This window comes from Perca fluviatilis, chromosome 18, assembly GCF_010015445.1.
Source record: "Perca fluviatilis chromosome 18, GENO_Pfluv_1.0, whole genome shotgun sequence".
In the NCBI taxonomy this organism is placed as follows: domain Eukaryota; kingdom Metazoa; phylum Chordata; class Actinopteri; order Perciformes; family Percidae; genus Perca; species Perca fluviatilis.
This window is the reverse complement of record NC_053129.1, coordinates 9,931,031-9,956,696: the sequence shown is the minus strand read 5'-3', so window position 1 is coordinate 9,956,696 and position 25,666 is coordinate 9,931,031. Positions and strand designations below refer to the sequence as shown.

The window sequence follows — 25,666 nt, the reverse complement described above, 5'->3', positions numbered from 1 at the left end:
CTATTCTAATATTAGCTGCTGCTGCAGCTAGCTAGCAGCTAGCCACCAGCCCTGTGACCTCGGTCCCCGTGGTTCGCTCCCCAGTGCTGACTGACTCTGGTCCGTCTGCAGAGCTGCGTTACCCGCTCTAGCTGAGCTGGGAATCTGCCGCTCGTGATTTATTCATATTTTATTTTATTTGCAGATAGTGATATGCTATGATGCACTGATGTCAGGCAGGCTTGCTGCTGCTTTTAGTCTGAGTCTGTGAGATAACCAAACTTCCCTTAAATATAACGTGCATATAAATAGATGGAATAAATAAAAGTCCCTCGAAATACATAGTAAAACATACATGTATTTAGGCTATTGAAGTATTATGACTAAAGCCTGTATTTCATGATCTATTTCATAGTCATATGTATATTTATGTAAAGGGGGCAAAAAGCGGAAGTTATAGGCTACAGATTCCCTCAGCTGCAGCCGGACATTCTAAAACACACAACGTGAAAAAGCTTAACTTTAATGTACCTAAACAATGATCAATCAAATATCAGTCAGTTATCAGTCAGATAACGTCCATAACGACTTTGTGTTAGTTTTTTGATCACTGTTTATAAACAGTGATCAAAAAAATCGCTTAACGTGAAAAAGCTTAATGGTTAACCACGTTTAAGCTTTTTCCTTACAATTTCCCTTAATGAAGCAGAAACCCTTAATGTCAGCTAACGTCCATATTAATTGTACTTTGGGTTAGATTTTTTAGTTTTTCAGTGGTTATGAGGAGCAATATGAGAGACAAATTTGGTAATCCTTGATCATTGCTCATTGATCATAGAGCAGGTAACGCCAGCTCTGCAGTCAGTCCCGGGGAGCGAACCGCGGGGACCGAGGTCACAGGGCTGGTGGCTAGCTGCTAGCTAGCTGCAGCAGCAGCTAATATTAGAATATTAGACCCAGCACCGGAGGTCTGATCCCCATGATCTGATCCCGAACCCCGGTGACTCTCTGCCAGATCAGCAAGCTTAACGGCAGCAACAGAACGTTTGCTGGGATTGTTAACGGTGGCGTAACGGTAACGTTACAGCCGTGAACCGAAAGTCTATTTGCTCCGCTGGTTCGACTCTCTTCGGGCGAAGTTGCCTGCGGCAGGTAGAGACAGGGAGGCAGGGAGAGAGGGTAATAAATACATGTGACATTATGAAATAAAATTCCCCCCAAGGATTATCAAGAGTATAGCTAGCTAGGTTTCCAAAGTAATTTTGGCCTGGGATGAACACTGGTAGGCTAGGCTGGCGCTGTTGCCTTGGAAATGACAACATCCGGTCTCTGAATATAAAAAAACAAGCCTTTTTTCGTTTCTGTTTTCGAGTGATTTTATTTTTGTTATATAAAATAGAAAATGAAAATCACAGCATATTTTAAATTTCTCCCATCCCATTTCGACAATGAAAAAGAAAAAACGCATTGTATTTCAATTTCAAATGTCATGTTTTAAAACGAAAATCAAATAACCATTCGTTTTTTGTTTTTTAATACCTGTTTATGAAATGAAAATCGAATGAACGAAAAAGCACACGGACCGCCTTTTGAGATGAGCTCCAATATGATTATAACAAATTAAAACATCAATATCAAATATGGATCACTATTATATCTAAAATTGTATTTTACAGTTTTTCCACAATCGCTATGACAATTTTTCAATACTTTTAACAACTTTCCTAAACTCTTAACCCACTAACACACCTACAACACACGATTGGCAAAACAGTTAATTTCATGCTTAAAATCACACATTGTAAACTAAACTCGACTGATTTTCAAAATACAATAATTTTTTTATTTTTATTTTTATTTATTTTTATTTATCCTTTATTTAACCGGGAGAAGCCCATTGAGATTAAAAATCTCTTTTGCAAGGGAGACCTGGCCAAGATAGGCAGCTGAATTACATCACATCACATACGGACAAAGACACAAAAAAACATGAAAATAAAGACATTAATAGAAACAGTTTGAAAGCCAATTATGCACTTACAAGGAAATAACAATTAAAAACATTGACAAGTGAGGGAGTTCAACTCAAAACACCTCATTCTTAACTTAAAAAAACTCAAAGGAATCAATTTACTAAGTTTTAAGTTGTTCTGCAGCAAATTCCATGTAAAGGGAGCAGAATAAACAAAGGCCTTTTTACCCAGCTCAGTACTGACATGTGGGACAGAAAGCAAGACAGCAGCCTGAGAACGGAGAGAATAATGACCAGCACTTTTTTTCATAAGAAGTGAACATAAATAGGATGGAAGCACACCAAGAATAGCCTTATATATAAATGTGTACCAATGACAAAGCCTCCGTGTGGCCAGAGCAGACCACCCTACCGCGAGTACAGCTCACAGTGGTGGGTGCGAGCTTTACAATTAGTAATAAATCTCAACGATGCATGATAGGCGCGTCAATCATATGAAGGCATTGAACAGATGAATGCATATATAATATATCACCATAGTCCAGCACAGATAAAAAAGTGGATGCCACTAACCGTTTTTTAACATTAAAAGAAAAGCACAGCTTATTTCGAAAATAAAAACCCAATTTTAGCCTCAACTTTCTCACTAGACAGTGGACATGAGGCTTAAATGATAGGCAATCATCAATTACAATACCAAGATACTTATAAGTTGTAACAATCTGTATTTCACGTTTGTCAAGAGTAATCACTGAGGGAACATTCAGTGGTCTATTCCGAGGGCCCGTGAAGAGCATACATTTGGTTTTTTCTGCATTGAGCACAAGTTTCAGCTGTAGCAACGTGTTTTGGACCACAGTGAAGGCATTCTGTAAATGTGCAATGGCTTGTTTAAGAGAGGGTGCACAGCAGTAAATAACTGTGTCATCTGCATAAAAATGAAAGTTTGCAGTCAATAATTCACTAACACAATACACTATGTTTACCAAAACAATGCAATCATGTCTCAAAATCAAATAATTCTTCCACAACACTAACACTTGTTCTCTCCCAACAGGAACATTTAGTCAATCATAGCACAATGTCATACAAAACACTAACATCCATGGAATTACAGAAATTGCATTATTTTATATGTGTCAGTCAGTTCTTCCCTTATACAACAGACAAAAGTGATTGTATTGATTATAGATTGTGTTTTGCACTGCAGTTTCTGTTGAAGCCTCTCTATATTTTGTTTTGTTGGGTTTAGTAAAAATATTTTAAATTATTTAAGATTATTTTTTGGGCTTTTCCACCTTTATTTGACAGGACAGCTAGTTGAGAAAGGGGAGAGAGAGAGAGAGGGGGGGAAGACACACAGGAAATTGTCACAATTTCAAGTCGGATTTGAACCCTGGACCTATGTGTCAAGGCACAAATCTCTAAGTGTATGTGCACCTGCTCTACCCACTGATCCAACCTGGCCACCATTTTGTTTCTTTTGCTGCAGAGATTCAGTACAAAAAATGAATGTCCCATCTCAGAGTAGCTTTATAGAATGTACAGTTTATGAAAAAAAGGAGACAGAGACAGAATTGTCCTGGTACTCCTCTTCCTCTCCCTCGTGAAGGCATTTTTCTTATTTTCTATGTTCATCTACAGTATATTGTTCAAATAGGTCCTCTTTTACTGTACTAGAAGGGAATCAGCTGTGATTGATCTATTTGCATAACTTCAATCAGCTGTTTCTCAATAAATGCATGTATGAAATGCAGGGGATATATTTGAGTTTCAATTTACAATATGAACAGCTGTTCACTTTGACTTTAGCCTATAAGTTAGGTTAAGAACATGATGCTATCTGTTCTGACATACAGTGTGAAAGCATTTGTAAATTTGGCAGTGAAGATCCATTGTTTTGGTTTTGGTGGAGCTTGTGTGTAAAAGAAGTTCAAGCATTTTAAATTTGTGTTAACTGTATGCATTTTGTGTCAAAGCAACAAGAAATGTGTTAATTGTATAGCCTACACAGACGGATGTTGTGCTAACTGTGTTAAGAGTTTAGGAAAGTCGTTAAAAGTATTGAAAAAAGTGTCATAGCAATCGTAAAAAAACTGTAAATGTGCATGCTGCACCTTTTTATACTGAATATAATAACTTTGAAATAGTAAAATGTATGTTCCACATAAAGAAAATAAAGTTCTTGAAGACTTACGTGTCTGCTGACGGTGAATGTTCGGCAGGAAGAAGTCAACTGGTCTGCTGAATTCTGTTGTACTCACCACAAGTCAGCTGCCTTTATATAGAGAGATGCTAGGGCTTATTGTGCAATCTCTACCTGTGAGGAGTCACACTCCGCAGAATACATTTGTTTTTGTTATTAAAGTTTATTATTAAAACTGGTTTGATCAGTTCTGTGGACCACACACCTTCTCAGTCCCACACACACACAGACACACACACACATATATACACACACACACACACACACACACACACACACACACACACACACACACACACACACACACACACACACACACACACACACACACATATATATATACACACATACACACACACACACACACACACATTTTGTATTATTTCTTAAGGTGAAATGCACTTTTATCATAATGTTTTCCCATTCAGACTATATTGTATTGTATTGTGTGTGTGTGTGTGTGTGTGTGTGTCTGTGTGTTTATGTGGGGTGTCTTTCAAATAACTGTTCATCTGATCTACTTTACACTTGGCTTCCTGGGTACACAATGAAGTTGGGGTTTGGAATTTGGAGCAGTTTGGACAGCTTTGGATATTACAGTTTTTTCCAACTGCTTACACATGTTTTCAAAACTATGTATCCTTTTTTCAAAACTCTACACACAATTCCCAAAACTGCACACACAAAATGCTAAATGCCTCACATCTCCTTCAAAATGAAACACTGCATTCAAAGTGCCATAAACACATCACACATTTACAACGTTCTAGAGTGAAAGTAATCTGCGGAGAGTGGTTGAAAAGTGTACTGTAAACAACAATGCAATGTTACAGTAAAACAGAATATATTTATTGGGCAAAACATTACATTTATAAGAGTAGCACAGTTTTGTATACAGTAGCATGAAACTAAGAAAACAAAACTATTAACATATGTAAACCAAAGGTATCATTTTTACAATAAAGAATATGTGTGTGTGTGTGTGTATGTTTGTGTCTGTGTGTGTTTGTGTGTGGGTGTGTCTGTGTGTGTGTTTGTGTTTTTCTGTGTGTGTGTGTGTGTATGTGTTTACAGTTTTTCTTGATTGCTTTGACCTGCTTAAAGAAACTGGGATCCACTCGGTTTTCATCATCACTGTCTCAGCAGAGCAGAAGACACCTCTTGCAAATGTCTTAACCCTTTCTCATTGGATTGACACATTTTCCCCACCCTTTTGCAGAACAGTTAACACGGATGTCATTCAAGCATATGTTCTTAACTATTAGAAACTACCTCCTACACACAAATCTTCAGTTAGCAATCAGTGTGCAGGGTTAGGCCATGTGGCCCCATAGATCAGTGTGCAGGGTTAGGCCATGTGGCCCCATAGATCAGTGTGCAGGGTTAGGCCATGTGGCCCCATAGATCAGTGTGCAGGGTTAGGCCATGCGGCCCCATAGATCAGTCTGCAGGGTTAGGCCATGCGGCCCCATCATCAAGACAGAAGAGACTGAGTATCAATAGTGGCTATTTCTCATACTCTACAGTAATATATGGTTATACTTTACTGTAATAGATTTTATTTTGGTTTACATGTATTTTGTGTAATATTTACAGTATTTCAGTTTTCAGCCACAGTTAAAAAAATAACAATAATTGGAATAAATAAAATTTGCATCAAAGCATTTCTGATTCTGGATCCAATTCTTTGCAAGAAGGCAAATTTGACAACAAATGTCACTGGGATGAAAACTACATCTAGTAATAGACTGCAATGAAAAGCAACGGTTCACTGATTCGCACTGAGTGCTGTATTTTGTATTTTGTTGTCCACTGTGTAATGGTTGATTGGAAGAGCTCATACACTTGTTTGCAAGTTGTGTTGTTTGAAGCCAAAATTTGCTTTTGTTTTGGCACGGTTAGAGCCTTTTGCAAACAAAATGTGTCATTTTGACCATGAGTGCCACTGTTTCAGCCTGTGTGTTAACTGTTTTGAAAATGTGGAGTTTGAGTTGACTGCTGCACCAAAGCAATCAAGAAAAACTGTAACAGCAAGTTTAACAGTAGAATATTTCTGTACTTAAATTAGAGTTTTGTTGGACTGCTAAACGACAGTGGTCACAACTGAAGCCACATGTGTAAAACTTTAACTGTAGTCTGCATTACCAACAGTCACCTGAGCTCAACAGTTCACATCTCCTGCAAAACTCATTCACAGCAACACAACTCTTCACACACGTCTCAGAGCAGGATCAGTGCAGCGAGACACTATGAACAATCTTCATCGAGACAACACACACTGTCACTCATCTTTACTGTTTCAATAATGTCAGTGACTTCACACTAATTAATATAAGGAAAAAGTGAAATTCTTTCACATGACATTTTTATTTTATGATATACCACTTTTTAGGTAAACAAGAAAGAAGGAAAATCTTCAGTTTGCTAAAGTTTAATCTATCAACTAGCTCTGCTACCTTCTTCGTTGCTCTGCCTGGTTGTAGCGCTATCCTATTGCGTGCAGAGGGAATTTGAAAGACAAGCGTTTATCCCGCCCCTCGGATTGAACTCCGTCAATGGTGAGTTCCCAGACCCAACATCTTGATGTGGGTCTGGCTTATCAGGACATGTACTTCTCAGCACAATCTACCATAATTCAAATAATAATAATAATAATAATAAGTTTATTTGATATAGCACCTTTCACAGACAGAATCACAAAGTGCTTCACAAGATAAAAATTTGTACAAAACATAGTGAATTATACAACAATAAAGATAAAAGAATAAAAACAGTCATTAAAAGGCAACATTTTACATGAATGAATCAAAAGCAAATTTAAACAAGTGCGTCTTCAGCTGCTTTTTAAAAGCTTCAACAGAGACTGCAGAACGTAAGGCAATAGGAAGCGCATTCCACAGGTTTGGAGCCACCGCTTCAAAGGAACGGTCACCTCTAGTCTTTAAACGGGTGCGTGGAACAACCAGTAATCCCTGGTTAGAAGACCTGAGGGGCCTATTTGTAGTGTATGAATGGAGCAGGTCCGAGATATACGCCGGAGCCTGACCATGCAAAGCTTTATAAGTCAGAACCAAAACTTTAAATTTGATCCTGTAGTTAATCGGAAGCCAATGTAATGAGTATAAAACTGGAGTAATGTGTGACATCCTGCTAGACCTGGTTAGCAGCCTTGCAGCAGAATTCTGGACTAGTTGTAAACGGTCCTGTGACGATTTGCTGAGACAGGTGAAAATAGAATTGCAGTAGTCAAGCCGAGATGAAATAAAAGCATGAATAATCATCTCAAGCTCAGAATGTGAAACAGTTCCTCTAATTTTGGCAATGTTTCTTAATTGAAAGAAACATGTGCGAGTCAGAGATTTAATATGTTGATCCAAGTACATGTTATTATCAAATATTACACCAAGATTTTTCAGTTTGGACTGAACAGCTGAGGACAAGGAGCCCAGCAGCCGACTAATCTTCGAAACTATAGGGTCCGGAGCAACAATAATGACTTCGGTCTTATTTTCATTGAGCTGTAGAAAGTTATTTGCGAGCCAATCCTTAATCAAAGTGAAACATCTAAGCAATTTCAACACTTTGTCAGTGTCTTCTGGCTCAAAAGAGACATACAGCTGGATGTCATCTGCATATAAGTGATAAGAAATATCTCCAACTTGGCTAATTATATGTCCCAGGGGGAGCATGTACAATGCAAATAAAAGTGGACCTAACACAGAGCCCTGCGGAACCCCACAGGAAAGGGCCGCGGTTTCTGAGGAATAGGGGCCAAGATACACCGAGAAACTTCTGTCTGATAGATATGAGGTGAACCAATCCAGGGCGCTTCCTGAGATACCAACCCAATGCTTAAGTCTTTCAAGCATGATGTTATGATCCACTGTATCAAAAGCGGCACTAAGATCCAGCAGCACCAAAACAGAGCATTGACCCTTGTCAGAGGACATTAATAAATCGTTGGACACTCTAAGAAGAGCGGTTTCAGTTGAGTGTTTCTGACGGAAACCAGATTGAAATTTGTCTAAAATGTTGTGTGCATTCAGAACAGTAGTGAGCTGTTTAGCAACAATTTTTTCTATAATTTTGGAGATAAAAGGTATTTTCGAAATGGGCCTATAATTTTCCGGCAGTGATGTATCCAGGTTGGTTTTCTTTAAAAGTGGCTGCACACATGCATGTTTAAAATATAAAGGGACACAACCAGATTGCAGAGAGCTGTTGAGTATAGCGAGAACCCAAGTACTCACAGACCCAAGAACATTTTTAAATAATAAAGTTGGTATAATATCTCCTGGGCTCGAGGAAGATTTCATGCTGCTAACCAGATCAGTGAGTTCTTGTAGCGAGATTGGAGCAAAATGGTTCATGATTGGTGGCCTGATTGAGTGAGCCAAAAATGAAGTAGTCGAAGGGATAATTCCATTTCTGACATCACTGATTTTCTTTACAAAGAACTTGAGAAAGTCACTGCAATCCTTGTTTGAAAAAATTGGCACTTCAGGAGGAGTAGGACTGACAATATTGTTGATGGTTTCAAAAAGAATTTTAGGGTTTTGTTTACTGGATGAAATAAGATTAGCAAAATAAGTTGTTCTTGCCTCCTTAACCATGTTGTTGTATTCAGTTAAGAGGTCCTTGTAATATAGTTGGTGAACATGAAGCTTGGAGGATTTCCACTGTCGTTCCGCCCTGCGACGCATGCGCCTGAAACAGCGTATGGAGTCACTACGCCATGGGGATGTGTTGACGGGGAAACACGACGCATCTGACATGGAGCCACTCTATCCAACACTGATATGCAATTTGTGTTGAATGAATGGACCAGATCATTAATGTCAGCATGAGAGGACAGCACTGCGTTTTGGACAAAAGCTGCCGTAAACCTCTCAGCTGAGGAGGGATTTAAGATGCGAGAACATCTTACATTTTTACTGGGCAATACATCAGGATTAAAAGACAAATTAAAAAAAACACAATCATGGTCAGTAATATGCAGTTCCTCAGTGCAAACAGAGTCAATATTAAGACCATGCGTAAAAACAAGGTCCAAAGTGTGACCCCCAATGTGTGTGGGACCAGAAACATGCTGGATAAAATTAAAAGCCTCAGTTACATTAAGAAAGTCTGCAGCTAAAATACTAGACAAGTCATCAACATGGATGTTAAAATCTCCAACCATAATGACGTTATCCAACATAATAATGGATGATAGAAAATCACTAAATTCAGACAAAAAAGAACTGTTAGAACCAGGTGGTTGATAAATTAAAATACAATAAAATGGATTAGAATTACCAACTTTGGTAACCTGCAGTTCAAATGAGGAAAAAACTCTACTGGGTACTGTCCGACTTTGAAAGCAGCCTTTATATACCACCGCGAGTCCTCCACCACGACCTGAGGTCCTGGGAGTACTGATAAAACAACAGTCAGGTGGACAAAGTTCAATTAGAGGGCCGTATTCTAAGATAACAAATTCCTATGTTCAAAATGGAGTAGGAAGAAGTTCATAAACAAACTTTTCTAGTCCTACCCCCTTTCTCTATTTTTATCCTTTAGTTAAATACAAAACAATTCAACACAATTACTCTTTACACACACATACACCGTCTATCTACCTACCTACAGCTCACATATACACAGACACAGATGCATGCATACATGCATACAAACTAGGGTTGGGTACCGAACCCGGTATTTTTACTGGTACCGACCGAATCATGCCGGTACTACTGATGTATTGGTTCATGTAAAGTCAAACGGTGCAAAATTTCGGAAGGCCTACCTGAGAGTAAGTGCAAGCTTATCTGTCCTCTCTGCATGTTGACAGAGAGCAGAGGTCCGACACACGCGTGCCGAGCTGCGGACGGAGTAAACTACGTCGGCTCTGCAGTTTTGTTGAAGTCACAGAGAGTCAGAGCGATGCCGGTAAAGTGGTTTCAAGTGTGGTTACAGTTTTTCAAAACTTCACAGAGACACAATTCACCGTGATATGATATTAATGGCGAGCCGAAAGCGGTCGCGGTGCTGTTGACGTTACATTTCCTCTGACAAGAGCAGGCACAACGGTGGTTTCTGTGCCCTGGGGACTGACTGACAGGCTGAGGTTGTAAGGCAAGGCAACTTTATTTCTACAGCACCTTTCAGCAGCAAGGCAATTCAAAGTGCTTTACATGAAACATTAAAGAGCAATTAACATTAAAGAGCAATTAAAAAAGGTCATGATGAAAATGAATCAGGCTAAAATAATATACAAATACAATAATAAAAGTAGAATAATTATTCAATTTAATAGGTTGTGGGGACAGGTTTGGGAGGAGAGAGGGGTTTTATTTTTGTTTGTCTTTAATTTATGTCAGTGTAAAATATTCTAAATAAATAACATAATGTTCTAAGTAAATAGGTTTGGAATTATTTTTACAACTGAAATATTTTTTTTGTAATTACAGAGGGAAAGTACTGAAAAAAAGTACTGTTGGGTACCGGAACCGAATTCCTGGTACCGGTTTCGGTAGTGGTATTGGTTCAGATGCGAAAGGTACCCAACCCTAATACAAACACAGATATAAATATATGTAAAACAAAAAGTATTTATATTTTGAAAAAAAAAATGCTATTTGTAAAGAGTTGCACAATAGTACAATGGAGCAGAGTGTAAAGGCTTCTGAATAAATGATTCATGTAACCTGTTCTTTATCTTTGTTACTGTAAGGTAGAATTTGTAATTCTAGGGAAATGGGAGTCAGGACTTCTAGATAAGAATGTCACGTCATCTACCGCTCCCTTTCCATCCCCAGATCAGAAGATATAAAGAAGATGTGAATTTCACTTCCTTCACTTCTGCAAACAGACTGACTGGTGTGAAATTCAAGACTGTAAGTACTCTGATGGATTCATATGTAGATTACTGAGCAAGAGTAGTTTAACGCAGAGTCGTTGCACAATGCTGTTAAATCTGTTTATAATAGGTACATCAGGCTTATTGTAGTGATGAACTGAGGTAGACAAATTAAATTTTCATCTTCAATGTAAGAAGCAAAAGTAGAGTTACTATTCAGTTACAAATGAAAAGCCCATCAATGCCAACATCACAGATGTATTTTTGTGTCTCTGTTTCAGGATCATGAAAAAGAACTTCTTGTCTAAAAATGAGCAGCTCTTCAAGGACGAGTTGCTGGTTTCCAACAATGGGAAGTGGCAGGCTATCTTCCAGGTGAGTAACTCTCTCTAAAATGAAATGCTCACTTTTGATATGATATTGTTTGGATATCAGTCAAATGCCTCTGTTTCTGCCTGCAGGGTGATGGTAACTTCGTCGTCTATGGTGACAGCAAGCCTGTGTGGGCTTCAGGCACCAATGGATCAGACCGTTACCGTGTGATCATGCAGGCTGACGGCAACCTGGTCATGTACAACAATAATAACCAAGCCGTGTGGAGCACAAATACATACCTCAAGGAGGAGTGTGAGATGTGCCGTCTTGTACTGACTGACAGCGGCAAACTGGAGTTGATCCAAACTGTACCTAAAAAGGTTTGGAGCTCATGATGAAATTAGGCCCAATGTCTTAACATGACATCACAAAGTTTTTAAAATGAAATGCTTTGCAAGTGAAAATCATCTTTGTTTGTGCATTACAATAAACATGCCTGGTATGTAATCGGGAACCAAATAAAAGCACATTTTCACAATGTATAAAGGTGTTTTTCTTTTCTTTTGTTTTTTTACTTATGTTATTTGTGGCTTCATAGTCACTTAAACACACACACACACACATATATATATATATATATATATAGTTTGGGTTTTGGGTTTGTTTTGACACTTCTGTTGCAGTTATCATGCATCCATACATTCCTCATTCATCCAAACACTCCACACACCACTGATACCATTTACTCACCACATCTCATGTTTTAGTAAATAGTAATTATATTTATTTATCAATAAACCTTTCATTGGCACTTTAACCTGTTTGGACTCCCCTGTATGTATATACTAATTATTTAATTAGTGAATTTGAAAAACTCCTCACAGATCTGAGAACACGTGGAACATTTCCACAGTGATATTTTTAAAGCAGATCTTCACACCTTGTGTAAACTGTGACCAGGAAAGGGGCAGTAGTTCTTATTTATGTTGACTTGTCACCATGTGGGTTGGTTGCTCTCTCTCCATTTCTCAAACATCATTTTGTGCCCTGGATGTGGCTCGTCTAGACAGCGCCATTGTCTTCTCTGCTCCTTGTGCGAAGAGTAAATCTCATTAACAGTGGGAGTCCTGCGACTCGTCCAACCCGCCACCAATCTATGATCTTTTTTTTTGTGGGGGGGGTGTCACTCTTGCCTGTCTTCAAAACTTGAGAGCCCTGGGTGTGTACTTAACCTGCGAGAGAGGAATATAATTCGGATCCTGAGAAAGATTCGGGGCTTCAACTGTGACTCCGCAAGGGGAAGCATGTTGAAGTCCGCTGTTTACAGTGTATTTGTTTTGTCATGTCGCATGGCTGCAGACTTTGACCCCACAAGGGGAAGCATGTCTGCAGTCTGCTGCTGGCAGTGTTTTGTGTTTTATGTTTTATTGTGTTTTGACTGTCGTTTTCATCGTGTTGTTCATTAAACCTTTTGCTTAACTTTCAATTGGACCAAGCCTCTCCTTCCTCCTCAGAAATCAAACGAACACTTCTTTTAGAAATTCTTAACACTATCCCGGTGGAGGCTAGCGTGGAACAGATTGGGCAGGTCGTAAAACGGTATTATCATCTGCGCATACGTCATGGCATACGTGTCATCTTGCACATGCGCAGAACGGATCGTGCCGGTGGAACGGATCGGGTACTGACAGATGGATGTGACATCAAGCCCCGCCTTCCCGCAGGCTGCAGCGAGATACACTTGCTCTGGCGTCATCTCGTGCTGCATTCACTGCAGTCGGACATTGGAGATTCACGCTCATAAATTGTCAAATTGGCCATAACTTTTAATTTGTGGGGTGGCAAGGCTTTCTTTTAGGGTGGCATTTGCCACCCTATGCCACCCCGGTAGAGCCGCCCCTGATTTTGATACATTTTTGATGAAATTAATTGATTATTTAATAGGACACTTTTTATTTAAAGGTGAGAAACTCTTTTTACCCACCAAATAACAAATAGAAAATGTGTTGAAATCAGTAAAATCATCTATACAACAATGCAATGGAAAAAAGCAACATGCTGGTCAAATTTAATTTGGTCCGTTTCAATAATGTTGTGTTACTTGTGCCAGGAAACTAAATTGTTCCATAACCCAACATAAAGTCGCCCACCCAACCTATAACCCAAAAGCCTTAACCCCGCTTTTGGGTTATTAAAATAACCTAGCATTTTTTTGTGTACAGTCAACAGATGTCAGTAATCAGAGTAATTCCTAAACTTTTTGACCTGATAATAATCTGTAAACAAACCACAGGGCAGAAACCAGAACCATATGCTGACTACTAAAGTGGAGTCATTTTTCTGTCGTATACTGTAGGTCAATTACAGGTCAGTGTTATTCAGTTTTTTCTTACTCAGCAAATAACTTTCTTACTCTTAGGTTGGCTCTTAGAGAATTCTTTTGTCAAAATACATATATGTGTTTTGACATTAATACATTTCAGAAAGAAAATGTTAGATTACTTAACTTCAAAATGTTTGTTTAATATGTGGAATGTTTTTCAAGTGTTTTTTTTGTTTTGTTGGTTGGTGTTTCTGATCAATATGTTATGTACAACTGGTCATATATGCTTGTAAATGTTTTCATTTGAGTATCTAGATATTCAGATGATTTTGAGCATATTAAAAAATATTATTCTGAGGAAGTGAAATATAATTTTGTTTGGAATAAAGCAGCATTTATATGTTCACAGGTAAATAATTATTAACTCTGATTTTTCTGGTGTATATTTGGTAGTTCATCTTTGTATCCTGGCAGCTTCTCATTTCCATAAATAGTTTGTGTTTGAGTGGGTTAAAACAGAATATCATATAGATGTTATAATGGTTTCAAACCAAATGTTAAAATGTGTCTACACAGATGACTTTAAAATATTTTAATAACTTGGATTTCCCTGCCAACAGTGGGGTCACAGCTCATTGCTTTCTCCCACCAATCAGTAGCTTTAATTCCTCTTAGAAGCCTACATGTGCAAAAAAAACTAATGTGTCAGAAGATGAAAAATTAAACATAAACATAAAGTCCATATGTTCAACACAATCAATACGTTCTTTCAATTGAAAGCATACATGTGTGCACGTCAATTCAGTTAGGATATTGTGAGATATGTTAGTCACAAACAAAAAAACAACTAAACGCAGACATTTCAGTAATTTTGAAATGATATGATGCAAATTTGGGAGTGTATTTCCTGTGAGTCTTTGTGCTGCTTTATCATCAGTTTTGAAACAAGACCATGAAGAAAATGCTTGCAGTAATTTTGAAATGATATGATGCAAATTTGGGAGTGTATTTACTGTGTGTGTGTGTGTGTGTGTGTGTGTGTGTGAGCAAACACCTGTGATATGTTTGTAGCATTGCTGAGCATAATACTCTAATTCAGAACAGAGTAGCTTCAGTCTAATATTTGCATTCATTTGAACATGTGTTACTCCACTGGCATTTATCAGGGTCTGGACAATAACAATAAAGCTGATAGTAAGATGCCAAGTAAGGCAAGGCAAGTTTATTTGTAGAACATTTCATACAGGCAACTCAAAGTGCTTTACAGAGGCATCAAAAAGCATCATAATAATAAACAATAAAAGTACTTTTAAGAAACAAAGAAAGTTAAAATAAAATTATTAAAATAAGCCAGTAAGAGTACATTTAAAGACAAGAATAATCAGTTAAGAATTAAAATGATGTATCAAATTTATAAGAAAGCTGCAGTGAACTATAATGTTTTCCGCCCCGATTTAAATAAGCTAACAGTTTGAGCAGACCTCAGGCATTCAGGAGTTTATTCCACAGCTGAGGGACTTAATAACTAAATGCCACTTCACTTAGTTTAGTCCTAGTTCTGGGAACACACAACAAATCTGTCCCAGACAACCTAAGTAATATTTTAAAATCCATCCTATGCAGAGATGTTCACAAGTCATTTTTTTGAAGTCAATTCTCAAGTCTTTGAGCTCGAGTCCAAGTCAATTCTCAAGTCTTTGAGCTCAAGTCCAAGTCAAGTCTCAAGTCTTTGAGGGGCAAGTTCAAGTCAAGTCTCAAGTCTTTTTCCACGAGTCCAAGTCAAGTCTCAAGTCTCTGGCCATCTGATCTGTCCCTAACACTGTATTATATCTTATGAATTCAAAGCATGTTCTGTAGCTACCATCCATACAGTAGGCTACATTATTAAAATCAGTTGTGGGATAACTTTATGGGGTCTACTTAACACATCCCTCTAGCCCTTTGAACTCACTGATGTAATGCAATTTATTTATTTTCTAAGTGTTAGTAGGCTCAGTGATACTGAGTCCAGCGCGAGGGAGACCCGACTCAGAGGAGGAGAGGTTAGTGAGGCCAGCGTCTCCATGGCAGGTGACAGTACGCACAGATCCGCTGCGCCACACATGGATGAAATAATGAAATAGTAAATAGGACTACAATAACAGAAATATGTGCAGAATTAAGACAGTTAAGACGGTTTGGTGGACCGGGTACACCTTGTTTACTTAATAGCCTACAAATCATCCACAGGATCAATTACGATCAATTACGCATCACATGAGTTTGTTCCTGGGGAGATGGATCCGTGCGTCCCGCCTCCTGTGTGCCATGGATGTCTGAGCCTCAGCAACTACTAACTATAAAGATACAATGTGCCTGTTCCCAGCATTAGCACAACACTTTGCGATGGTTAGCTTGTTACCTGTGACTATATATATATATATATATATATATATATATTAGCTAAATGTAACGTTTCACTTTCTTAGCGTGTGAGTGATGATGAGGTGCCTGATGAAGTTCGACGTTGTTGATCTGGCATCATTTATCTTGGTGCCACACACCTTGCATGTAGCTGTTGGCTTACTGCCTCTGTTTATCAAGTTATTGAAAGCAAAACTAATGATAAAAGGCACAACTCCAGGAGGACTTGGTGTCGCCATCGTCAATGTATTTTTATGTGTGAGTGCGTGCACTTAAGGCATAATGCATGCGTTACGTTGCACATTATGGCAAAGGGCAGGGGACATGCAGCTCGTCATACGTTTCCCCAACGTATATGCGCCAATAAAAGAAAATAGAAATACATGAATACATTTAGATTTAAAAAGCAATAATTGCATGAAAACAGGTTGTTGACGAGTCTCGAAGCTCGAAGTCTTTTGGGTCGAGTCGCAAGTCAAGTCTGAAGTCTTTTGGGTCGAGTCCGAGTCAAGTCTGAAGTCAGCTGTTTGTGCGACTTAAGTGCGACTTAAGTGCGACTTAAGTGCGACTCGAGTCCGAGTAGGGTGACCAGACGTCCCGAAAAATTCGGGACAGTCCCGAAATCCAAGCAGTTGTCCCGAATCCCGAATCCTGCCCTAATTGTCCCGAAAATTAGAGCAAAGTCTCAAGAGCAGACTCTCGACTAGGCTAGTTCTAGTCTGATAGAACATTAAAAACTGTTCATGGTGACTGAGTCGTCCTGCGGCCAGCTCCCGGTCTGGCAGATGGTCCAGGGCACTCTGCCTGCGACCCACTTCCAATACGTTCCGAAAGTCCTCCTCGTCTCCAAAATAAAAGCCCCCATCCCCGTCGGGAGACAACGGGGTGGCATCACAGCTGAGGGACGCAACAGTCCGGTGTGAAATACTATAATAGTATAAAATAATATAATTACAAAAAATACAACCTTTGTGTCCACTTTTGATGTTATAGAGTAGATGAGCGCAAGTTGCAGCCATGAGGCCAGGGAAAGTGCACATGCAGGCAGCCAATAAAAATAAATCATTTTGGTGCAGAGTTTTGAAATTCATGTTTGTTCACGAAAGCTCTGTGTGGAGACTCCGCAGAACCATAAAACAGGCTTTATGCGCAAAGCATTGTTTGTTACATTGGCCACAAATTCCCCAAATGTAATACCTCAAAGTCGCCACCAGATGTCGATGTACACCACGGAATCTTTTTGTCTAGAAACATGCTGCTGCAGTCTTTACCATGGTCCATGGATACTATGTTGATGACTGACAAGGCTTACTAACGTTACAATGCGATGATTACAGAATGGCCTCCTAAAAGTGTCATGTGGAATTTTGTATAGCTTTGTACTTAGCACCCACCTGTGTTTCTGAACCATCATAATAATAATATATTATAATTTATTTCAGACTCACAACTAACTTTAGGTAGGTAGATCATATTTGACAATCAATGATTTTATTTTAGGAACATATTTAGGCTAATTCGTAGGCTACTGTTTATTGGCTTTAACATAGTTAATTTATAATGTTAGTCAAATTAGTGCACCGTGTACCTAGCTAGCTAGATATTGGACATGGTCGCCGCCATGTTACAGTTTTTCTCAATTGTTAACACACACATACTGGTACTTGAGACACAATGACCACAACATGTAACTCATGCACCATCCCCCTGAACCAATTCCTCCTAAACTACAAGCACAATTCCTGCTTTACACTCACATTGCAGTTCTAAAACATACTTTTTTCAAAACACTACACACAATTCTCTGCATTTGGCACAGTTTTCATGAAGAAAATCTCTTGTTTTCACAAGGAACACACTGCCATTCAAATATACTTACCAGAGATGGGAAGTAACGAAGTACAAATACTTCGTTACTGTACTTAAGTAGATTTTTCGGATATTTCTACTTTACTTTACTATTTTTTTTGTGGCGACTTTTTACTTTTACTCCTTACATTTTAACACGAATATCGGTACTTTCTACTCCTTACATTTTAAAAATTAGCTCGTTACTTTAGTTTTGTACAAGAGGTCGTAATGTCGGAGAATAGCGCGGACACGCGCCTCACACCGCGAGCGAGCGGGCGCGTGCGCCACACAGAAAAAAGTGAGAAAAAAGAAAGAGAGACTGCTGTCCGGAGGATAATCAGTTGAGATGGTGTGTGTGCGTCCTTGAGAACTGTAAGTAGTAGCCTATAACTTATGTTGTCAGTTCATTTAATGTTTAATGTTGTTGTATTGGTCTATAGTTCCTGCACAGTTAAAGTAGGTTAGCTAGAGATTTAGTTGTTTGTGTTCTTCACCTGTTAGCTAGGTTTCACGTTGCTTGTAAAGCATCAAAAGAGAGAAGTTGTCTCTGTCCGTGTTTTACAGACACACCTGGGGGGGGAGGGGGGGGGAAGTTTGAAACCAGCATCAGCTTTAAATACGGTCCTAATCTAGTCCTCACTAGCAAGTTTCAAATAATTTCGCTGGAGTTACCGTTATTATTTTTAACGTGATCAATACCGAATTCAATCTAATTGGATGGGAATATAATGTAGGCTACGTTGCATGTAACGCACCACTACAAGACGACTCGACAGATTCGGCCGCATTCATTTGCGGCAAATAATTGCAGCATGATGGTGGTAACGTTAGCACTAGTAGCATGGACGGCGACATGATTGTAAATGAAGAAAAGAGAGATCCCAGAGATTAGGCAGATAAGCAGCAAGACATTCCCAATCATCCCTGGCCTTATCTGAGGGAGATGTTTGAGATAGGCTAGGAGGCATCAAGTATGACTCCTGGCCAATGTGCTGTGTAACTCTAAAAGTATGGGGAACTTCTTAATTAATCTATGTTTAGTAATTCATATTGTATCCTTTATTTTCTTTCTATATTTGAGCACACACACATACATGTAGATTCCTTTAAATGTTAAGGGGACGATTAAAAAAGAGAAACTGGATCTGTGAATTCTCACAGAATCACAATTGAATTCATATCTTGCTACTCAGTCAGAATCTTATTAAGCTGGAGTCCCAGTCTCTGTCACAATAATCATATATGTCATGTTTGGCAGACATCCATTTAAAATGTAGACAATGGCATATAAAGAGCCTGGTTTTTATGTCCACTGAAGTTTCTCATCTTGCACTCTAGTAACGTGTGGTCCAGGTAGCTTTGCATAAAAGTGGTTGTCATTCGCAAGGCTACTTTTACTTTTATACTTTAAGTACATTTCAAAGCCTGTACTTTGTTACTTTTACTTAAGTAAAGAAGTTAAATCAGTACTTCTACTTTTACCAGAGTATTTTTTAACACAAGTATCTTTACTTCTACTTAGGTACGGGAAGTGAGTACTTTTGCCATCTCTGATACTTACTGACTCATCACATGGGCAAACACCTGTCACACAGTTTTACAATTAGCAATCAGATTTTATCAGTTGAAATTGTCATTAATTTATCGACAGATAGAGAGCCTCACGCTGTTTTGCTCTGATCTTTAAAAAAGCCAAAGGCTAATAGTGGCAGGTTTAGTTAAATGCATGTGATTGTATTTTAATAATGATACATTTAAACTGGAACTTGGTCTCTAACTGTGCAATTCGGTCTGATTTCAGGAACAATGACAGCTGTGTAGAGCTTCCTGAACATTACCAGTGGGCCTGAGGTAGTCTGACCAATTACAGCTTCTGTATTGCATGATGGGAAATGTAGTCTGATACTCGTTCTCCAACCTTTTCAAAAGTAAAGTGATGGCTGTGTTGGTGTAAGTTTATATGATTGAGCTGTCACTTTAAGAACACAGTTAAAGGTGCCGGTGTAGGATTGTGAAGACCCAGGACTTAGCCAAAAACTTGAACATCGACAACTTGTCAGTCCCTACCCCCTTTCCGCTAAAGCCCAAAACTGTCTCCTAAGCCCCTCGGCCCACAAAGGGAAATGAATGTGCGTGTGCATGAGCAGTAGAGCTGAAGATCTTTGCCCGAACCCGCGGGACCCGACGGGCGGTTCGGTAATTGTTCTAGTTTCTGTTATTTTACACGGGCTCGGGCCGGGCTCGGGCGGGCTCGGGGCTTGGCGCCCGAGTTGCATGGTAAATGAGCGGTCAGCTGATGCGTTTCCATTTAAGCGTGAACATGGATCCTGAGGAGGTGAAACAGAGGCTGGTCTCTGGAGGACTTAGCTTGTTTCTTTGTTCCAACTTCCAAGTGGCCTATAGCCTCCGTTAGTCATGAATAAATTATGTTAAAACATGTATAAATGACTCATTTTTACGAAAGACAAAGGAGCTGTGCGTGCGGCGCAGTCTCTTTTCTTTCTCTCCCTTTTCCACCCGAGTGAAGTGCGTGTGCCCTTCGCCGGTGTGAAACGCGGTGTCCGCGCTATTCTCCCGACACTCTAATGACTGCTGATAGACGGCCTTTTGTGCAGTGTGTAACGGCGGGTTCGGGCTTTTAAAAAGCTGTCAATCAAAATGTACTTGTCGGGCTCGGGCCAAACTCTGTCGGGCTTGGGCCTTTTCGGGACGTACTTTTAAGGCCCGATTACAGCTCTAATGAGCAGTGATTGACACACAGTTAGATTATATCAACGCAACTGTCATTGATAAAATGAAATAATAGTGTGTTCTTCAACTTAATTTTTTGGATCACCCTTGTTCGACTTATCGGGAGAGAGTTGTGGAAATTTACTGCACTCAAGCAGTAGTATACTTCAAAGACCACGTCGGCAGTACTGATGGCAAAATAGGCTACAGAATATTTAGTTCTTTGAGGTGCAATATTTGAAAATCGATAATTATAATTTTTTTTTTTTTCAATTATATAATATCTGCATACCACATACCGTAAATACTGTAGTAGCTGGAACTGACAAAGCATTTTGTGCTACTAACAATGCTTTGGAACATTTAGAGATATTTCTGCAACTTCTTATCACCATGTTTGTGTTTTTGTTGTGGTTTACAGAGCCTGGTTATGTCGCTACAGTTTCTGCTATGGTACAAGCAGCCGTGACCTTGCTGAATGAAGTGCACTCTCTCCTCAGGAGGTCAGTTTTTTTTTTCAATTGCTTCCTTTACTTTGTCCCTCTCTGTCATAACTTATCTTCTTATCTATATCTGCCTACCACCTCTTTCAAATAAATCTCTCTCTCTTCCTGTGTCTCTGTTGTTTTTGACAGGGGAGGGGTGTACACTCCAGGAGCTGCCTTCTATAAAACTAGTCTCATCGACCGCCTCCATAACCACAGCATCAAGTTTTCAGTCAGAGGCTACCAATAACGCTTTATCACTGTGTAGGGCACGCCAGCTTCCAGTTACAGGATGTCAGTGCTGCTCAACTTGTATAGATCTTCTGTGCTGCCGGGTGGAAATTTTGTAGACAGATTCAGATACACTTAATAGTTTTTTTATTAAACTGCTTTAAGTTGCTCTGATCTGCTCTTTTCCTTCCATTCTCTGACCACTACCCCTCTCCACTGATGTGAGTGTAGACTGAACAAATAATGGATGGAGCATCGCTGACCTGACCCATTGGTTTGTGGACCACCGTTTTGAGTTTGCATTTTGGCCGTCGCCATCTTGGTATTTGGGGCTCGCAAATTTTCAGCCATCTGATGCGAGTCCTCCGGTGGAATTTTACTGGCGGGTAAAGGCAGATCTGTAGGTACTGTAGCTGTTCGTTAGCAGGTCGAGAAATAATTTAAAAAATAATTGAAGTTCTATCTTGACTATTCCAATTATTCAACATTTTTGTGTTTGCGCATGTCTTTATATTTTTTCAGGTGAAGCCCAACAGTACAAAACTTATTTGGCAACAACTGAAGATGAAATATAAGAATATTCATCAAACAGGTTTAATTTTATTTCAAGCAATTGTGATGTTTAGTCTACCCCATAGTATTGGAGTTTTCTAAGCATACAGATAATAAAGCATAAAGTGAAATTCACAAGCTACTCGGCAGTTTACAGTGTAAAGTAGTAAACTGCAACATTAAAGCAATGTAAATATTACATATACATGTATTGCATCACAAATTATAATGAAATATTATACACTATATTCTGAAATGGGCTATTCTGTATAATGTGTACTTCACTACATTTTGATGCTAGTACTTTTGTACTTTTACTTCAGTAACATTTTAAATGCACAAGCTTTACTTGCACATTGTGGTGTAACTTATTTTACTTAATTAGAAGATTGAGTACTTCTCTCCCCCCACCACCCCTCCCCTGCAGTGCAAATTTTCATTTGTAGTAGTTTGATAAATATGGGCCCTGATTTTTCAGCCTGGTAACAGTGATGGGAATAAGATAATGAAAACACATGAAGTGATACACAATTTCTACAGTGAAGAGTCTGAAGCAAACACACCTTACATGCAGAGTTGTCTTTATTAAAAAGCAGGAAATGTTCAGATTAAAGTAATATTCAACCCTTAACATCATTGGTTAAAAACAGCCATTTAAAATCATTTGATTGACATCAAGTTCATCAGTAGAACCCATATACCATTATTACTTTCTGATATTACCAGAATAGAATTAAGCACATGGTTTTCTATATTGAAGAAAAAGAGAAAATAAAATCGAAGAGGCTATCAGCAAAATGATTTAAGAATATTGTGGACTCTGCTTTCCACTTTAGTGAGTTTTGGGAATTCTCAGCTCTGCTTCCATGAAGAAGGCTTTCTCAGCCGTTCACTGATAGACACACAGGTACTCAGTGTTGCCCTTAGTGCCTGTGTTGAGATTTCTTTTGATAACAGAGACACCAGCCTTCTCATACACTGGTACAGCATCTGTGTTGAGAAGCAGGGACATGGCCTTAATGGGCTTGGTGATGCCATCTTTCTTGTACCACAGGTACACCGGGTTACCTCCGGTCCCCTCGTTGAGGTTAACACTCACTGATGTGTAACCTTGCTGCTTAAGAGACTGATACTCAAGATCGTTGGTGGAGATTTTCAGATCAGTGAGAGCACGCTTTGGGTCGGTGGTCTGACGGTACCAGATGAAGACATAGACACCTTTTGCACCTCTGTTAGTATCTTCATCCACATGTATGTAACCTTTCTTATAGTAGTCAGGGTCTGATAAGTAGGAAGCAGTGGCAGAGACATCACAGATGTAGGTTTGTTTCTCTCTCTTCACCCAGGCGTGGATCCAGTTCCCTTTAGCGTTGCGGTTTAGATCACAGGCTGATTTCTCCCAGCCTGTGCTGAACTTCCCAGCTTCACTATCTCCATCTGTAGTGACATCAATCTCCACTATGGGAGTGTGGAACTCCCCGGACCCTCTGAAGTACCAAAGGTAGATGAAATCACCTTTTGCTCCAGCATTGAGATCTTTATCGATCTTTGTGTACCCTGCATTAATCAGTCCAACAGCCATGTCATCGTTGAATGTAAACTGAACCCTGGTGATTGGTACTGACCCTTTTTTGTACCAAAGATAGATGTCATTTCCTCCTGCTCCTTTGTTTAGATCAACATAGATTTTCTTGAAGCCTTGTGACTGGAGCTCTTGCTCCTGAGCTTCATTAATGGACACATCAAGTTGTGAGATGTAGGCCATTGTGGGTAACTGCATAAAAGAAAGACACATCATTTGTTTGTATGTATAACATATGTATTTCTATGATTGTTACCTTGTGAATATGGTGTGGAAAACACAATAGTGAGTAAACGCAATACGAAAAGTTAGCAGCATGACTGTGCCTTTTGAGATGAGCTCCAATATGATTATAACAAATTAAAATATCAATATCAAATATGGATCACTATTATATCTAAAATTGTATTTTACAGTTTTTCACGATCGCTATGACAATTATTTCAATACTTTTAACAACTTTCCTAAACTCTTAATGCACCAACACACCTACAACACACGATTGGCAAAACAGTTAATTTCATGCTCAAAATCACACATTGTAAACTAAACTCCAACACTGATTTTCAAAATACAATAATTCACTAACACAATACACTATGTTTACCAAAACAATGCAATCATGTCTCAAAATCAAATAATTCTTCCAAAACACTAACACTTGTTTTCTCCCAACAGGAACATTTAGTCAATCATAGCACAATGTCATACAAAACACTAACATCCATGGAATTACAGAAATTGCATTATTTTATATGTGTCAGTCAGGTCTTCCCTTATACAACAGACACAAGTGATTGTATTGATTATAGATTGTGTTTTGCACTGCAGTTTCTGTTGAAGCCTCTCTACATTTTTGTTTTGTTGGGTTTAGTAAAACAATTTGAAAGATTTTTTTTGGGCTTTTCCACCTTTATTTGACAGGACAGCTAGTTGAGAAAGAGGGGAGAGAGAGAGAGAGAGAGAGAGAAAGGAGAGGAAGACACGCAGGAAATCGTCCCGATTTCAAGTCGGATTTGAACCCTGGACCTATGTGTCAAGGCACAAACCTCTAAGTGAATGTGCACCTGCTCTACCCACTGATCCAACCTGGCCACCATTTTGTTTCTTTTGCTGCAGAGATTCAGTACAAAAAATGAATGTCCCATCTCAGAGTAACTTTATAGAATGTACAGTTTATGAAAAAAAGGAGACAGAGACAGAATTGTCCTGGTACTCCTCTTCCTCTCCCTCGTGAAGGCATTTTTCTTATTTTCTGTGTTCATCTACAGTATATTGTTCAAATAGGTCCTCTTTTACTGTACTAGAAGGGAATCAGCTGTGATTGATCTATTTGCATAACTTCAATCAGCTGTTTCTCAATAAATGCATGTATGAAATGCAGGGGATATATTTGAGTTTCAATTTACAATATGAACAGCTGTTCACTTTGACTTTAGCCTATAAGTTAGGTTAAGAACATGATGCTATCTGTTCTGACATACAGTGTGAAAGCATTTGTAAATTTGGCAGTGAAGATCCATTGTTTTGGTTTTGGTGGAGCTTGTGTGTAAAAGAAGTTCAAGCATTTTAAATTTGTGTTAACTGTATGCATTTTGTGTCAAAGCAACAAGAAATGTGTTAATTGTATAGCCTACACAGACGGATGTTGTGCTAACTGTGTTAAGAGTTTAGGAAAGTCGTTAAAAGTATTGAAAAAAGTGTCATAGCAATCGTAAAAAAACTGTAAATGTGCATGCTGCACCTTTTTATACTGAATATAATAACTTTGAAATAGTAAAATGTATGTTCCACATAAAGAAAATAAAGTTCTTGAAGACTTACGTGTCTGCTGACGGTGAATGTTCGGCAGGAAGAAGTCAACTGGTCTGCAGAATTCTGTTGTACTCACCACAAGTCAGCTGCCTTTATATAGAGAGATGCTAGGGCTTATTGTGCAATCTCTACCTGCGAGGAGTCACACTCCACAGAATACATTTGTTTTTGTTATTAAAGTTTATTATTAAAACTGGTTTGATCAGTTCTGTGGACCACACACCTTCTCAGTCCCACACACACACAGACACACACACACATATCTACACACACACACACACACACACACACACACACACACACACACACACACACACACACACACACACACACACACACACACATTCTGTATTATTTCTTAGGGTGAAATGCACTTTTATC

General features: G+C 38.9%; 2 protein-coding genes and 1 long non-coding RNA gene across 3 annotated transcripts; 2 read left to right on the top strand and 1 right to left on the bottom strand.

The window, feature by feature from the left end:
* Positions 1–10,955: 10,955 nt before the first annotated feature.
* LOC120547068 (mannose-specific lectin-like) lies at positions 10,956–11,832 on the top strand. The gene is made up of 3 exons (XM_039782467.1): positions 10,956–11,035; positions 11,280–11,373; positions 11,460–11,832. The coding sequence occupies exons 2-3, from the start codon at positions 11,284–11,286 to the stop codon at positions 11,706–11,708; spliced, it is 339 nt and encodes a 112-aa protein (XP_039638401.1). The 5' UTR covers positions 10,956–11,035; positions 11,280–11,283; the 3' UTR covers positions 11,709–11,832.
* A 6,382-nt stretch (positions 11,833–18,214) lies between these two features.
* Positions 18,215–21,510, top strand: LOC120546255. Its single transcript, XR_005636844.1, has 4 exons — positions 18,215–18,262; positions 19,692–19,741; positions 21,042–21,123; positions 21,256–21,510. It is a non-coding gene; the product is annotated as an uncharacterized LOC120546255 (long non-coding RNA).
* A 1,267-nt stretch (positions 21,511–22,777) lies between these two features.
* On the bottom strand, positions 22,778–25,341 carry LOC120546401. The gene is made up of 2 exons (XM_039781325.1): positions 25,295–25,341; positions 22,778–23,662 (listed from the first exon to the last, which is right to left on the bottom strand). The coding sequence occupies exon 2, from the start codon at positions 23,651–23,653 to the stop codon at positions 22,778–22,780; it is 876 nt and encodes a 291-aa protein (XP_039637259.1). The 5' UTR covers positions 23,654–23,662; positions 25,295–25,341.
* Positions 25,342–25,666: the final 325 nt, after the last annotated feature.

Excerpts from the sequence above, each read along its gene's own strand:
- LOC120547068 (XM_039782467.1), top strand. The coding sequence starts at position 11,284 with ATGAAAAAGAACTTCTTGTCTAAAAATGAGCAGCTCTTCAAGGACGAG. Across the intron at positions 11,374-11,459 it reads AGTGGCAGGCTATCTTCCAG|GGTGATGGTAACTTCGTCGT; the intron begins GTGAGTAACTCT and ends TTCTGCCTGCAG.
- LOC120546401 (XM_039781325.1), bottom strand. The coding sequence starts at position 23,653 with ATGGCCTACATCTCACAACTTGATGTGTCCATTAATGAAGCTCAGGAG.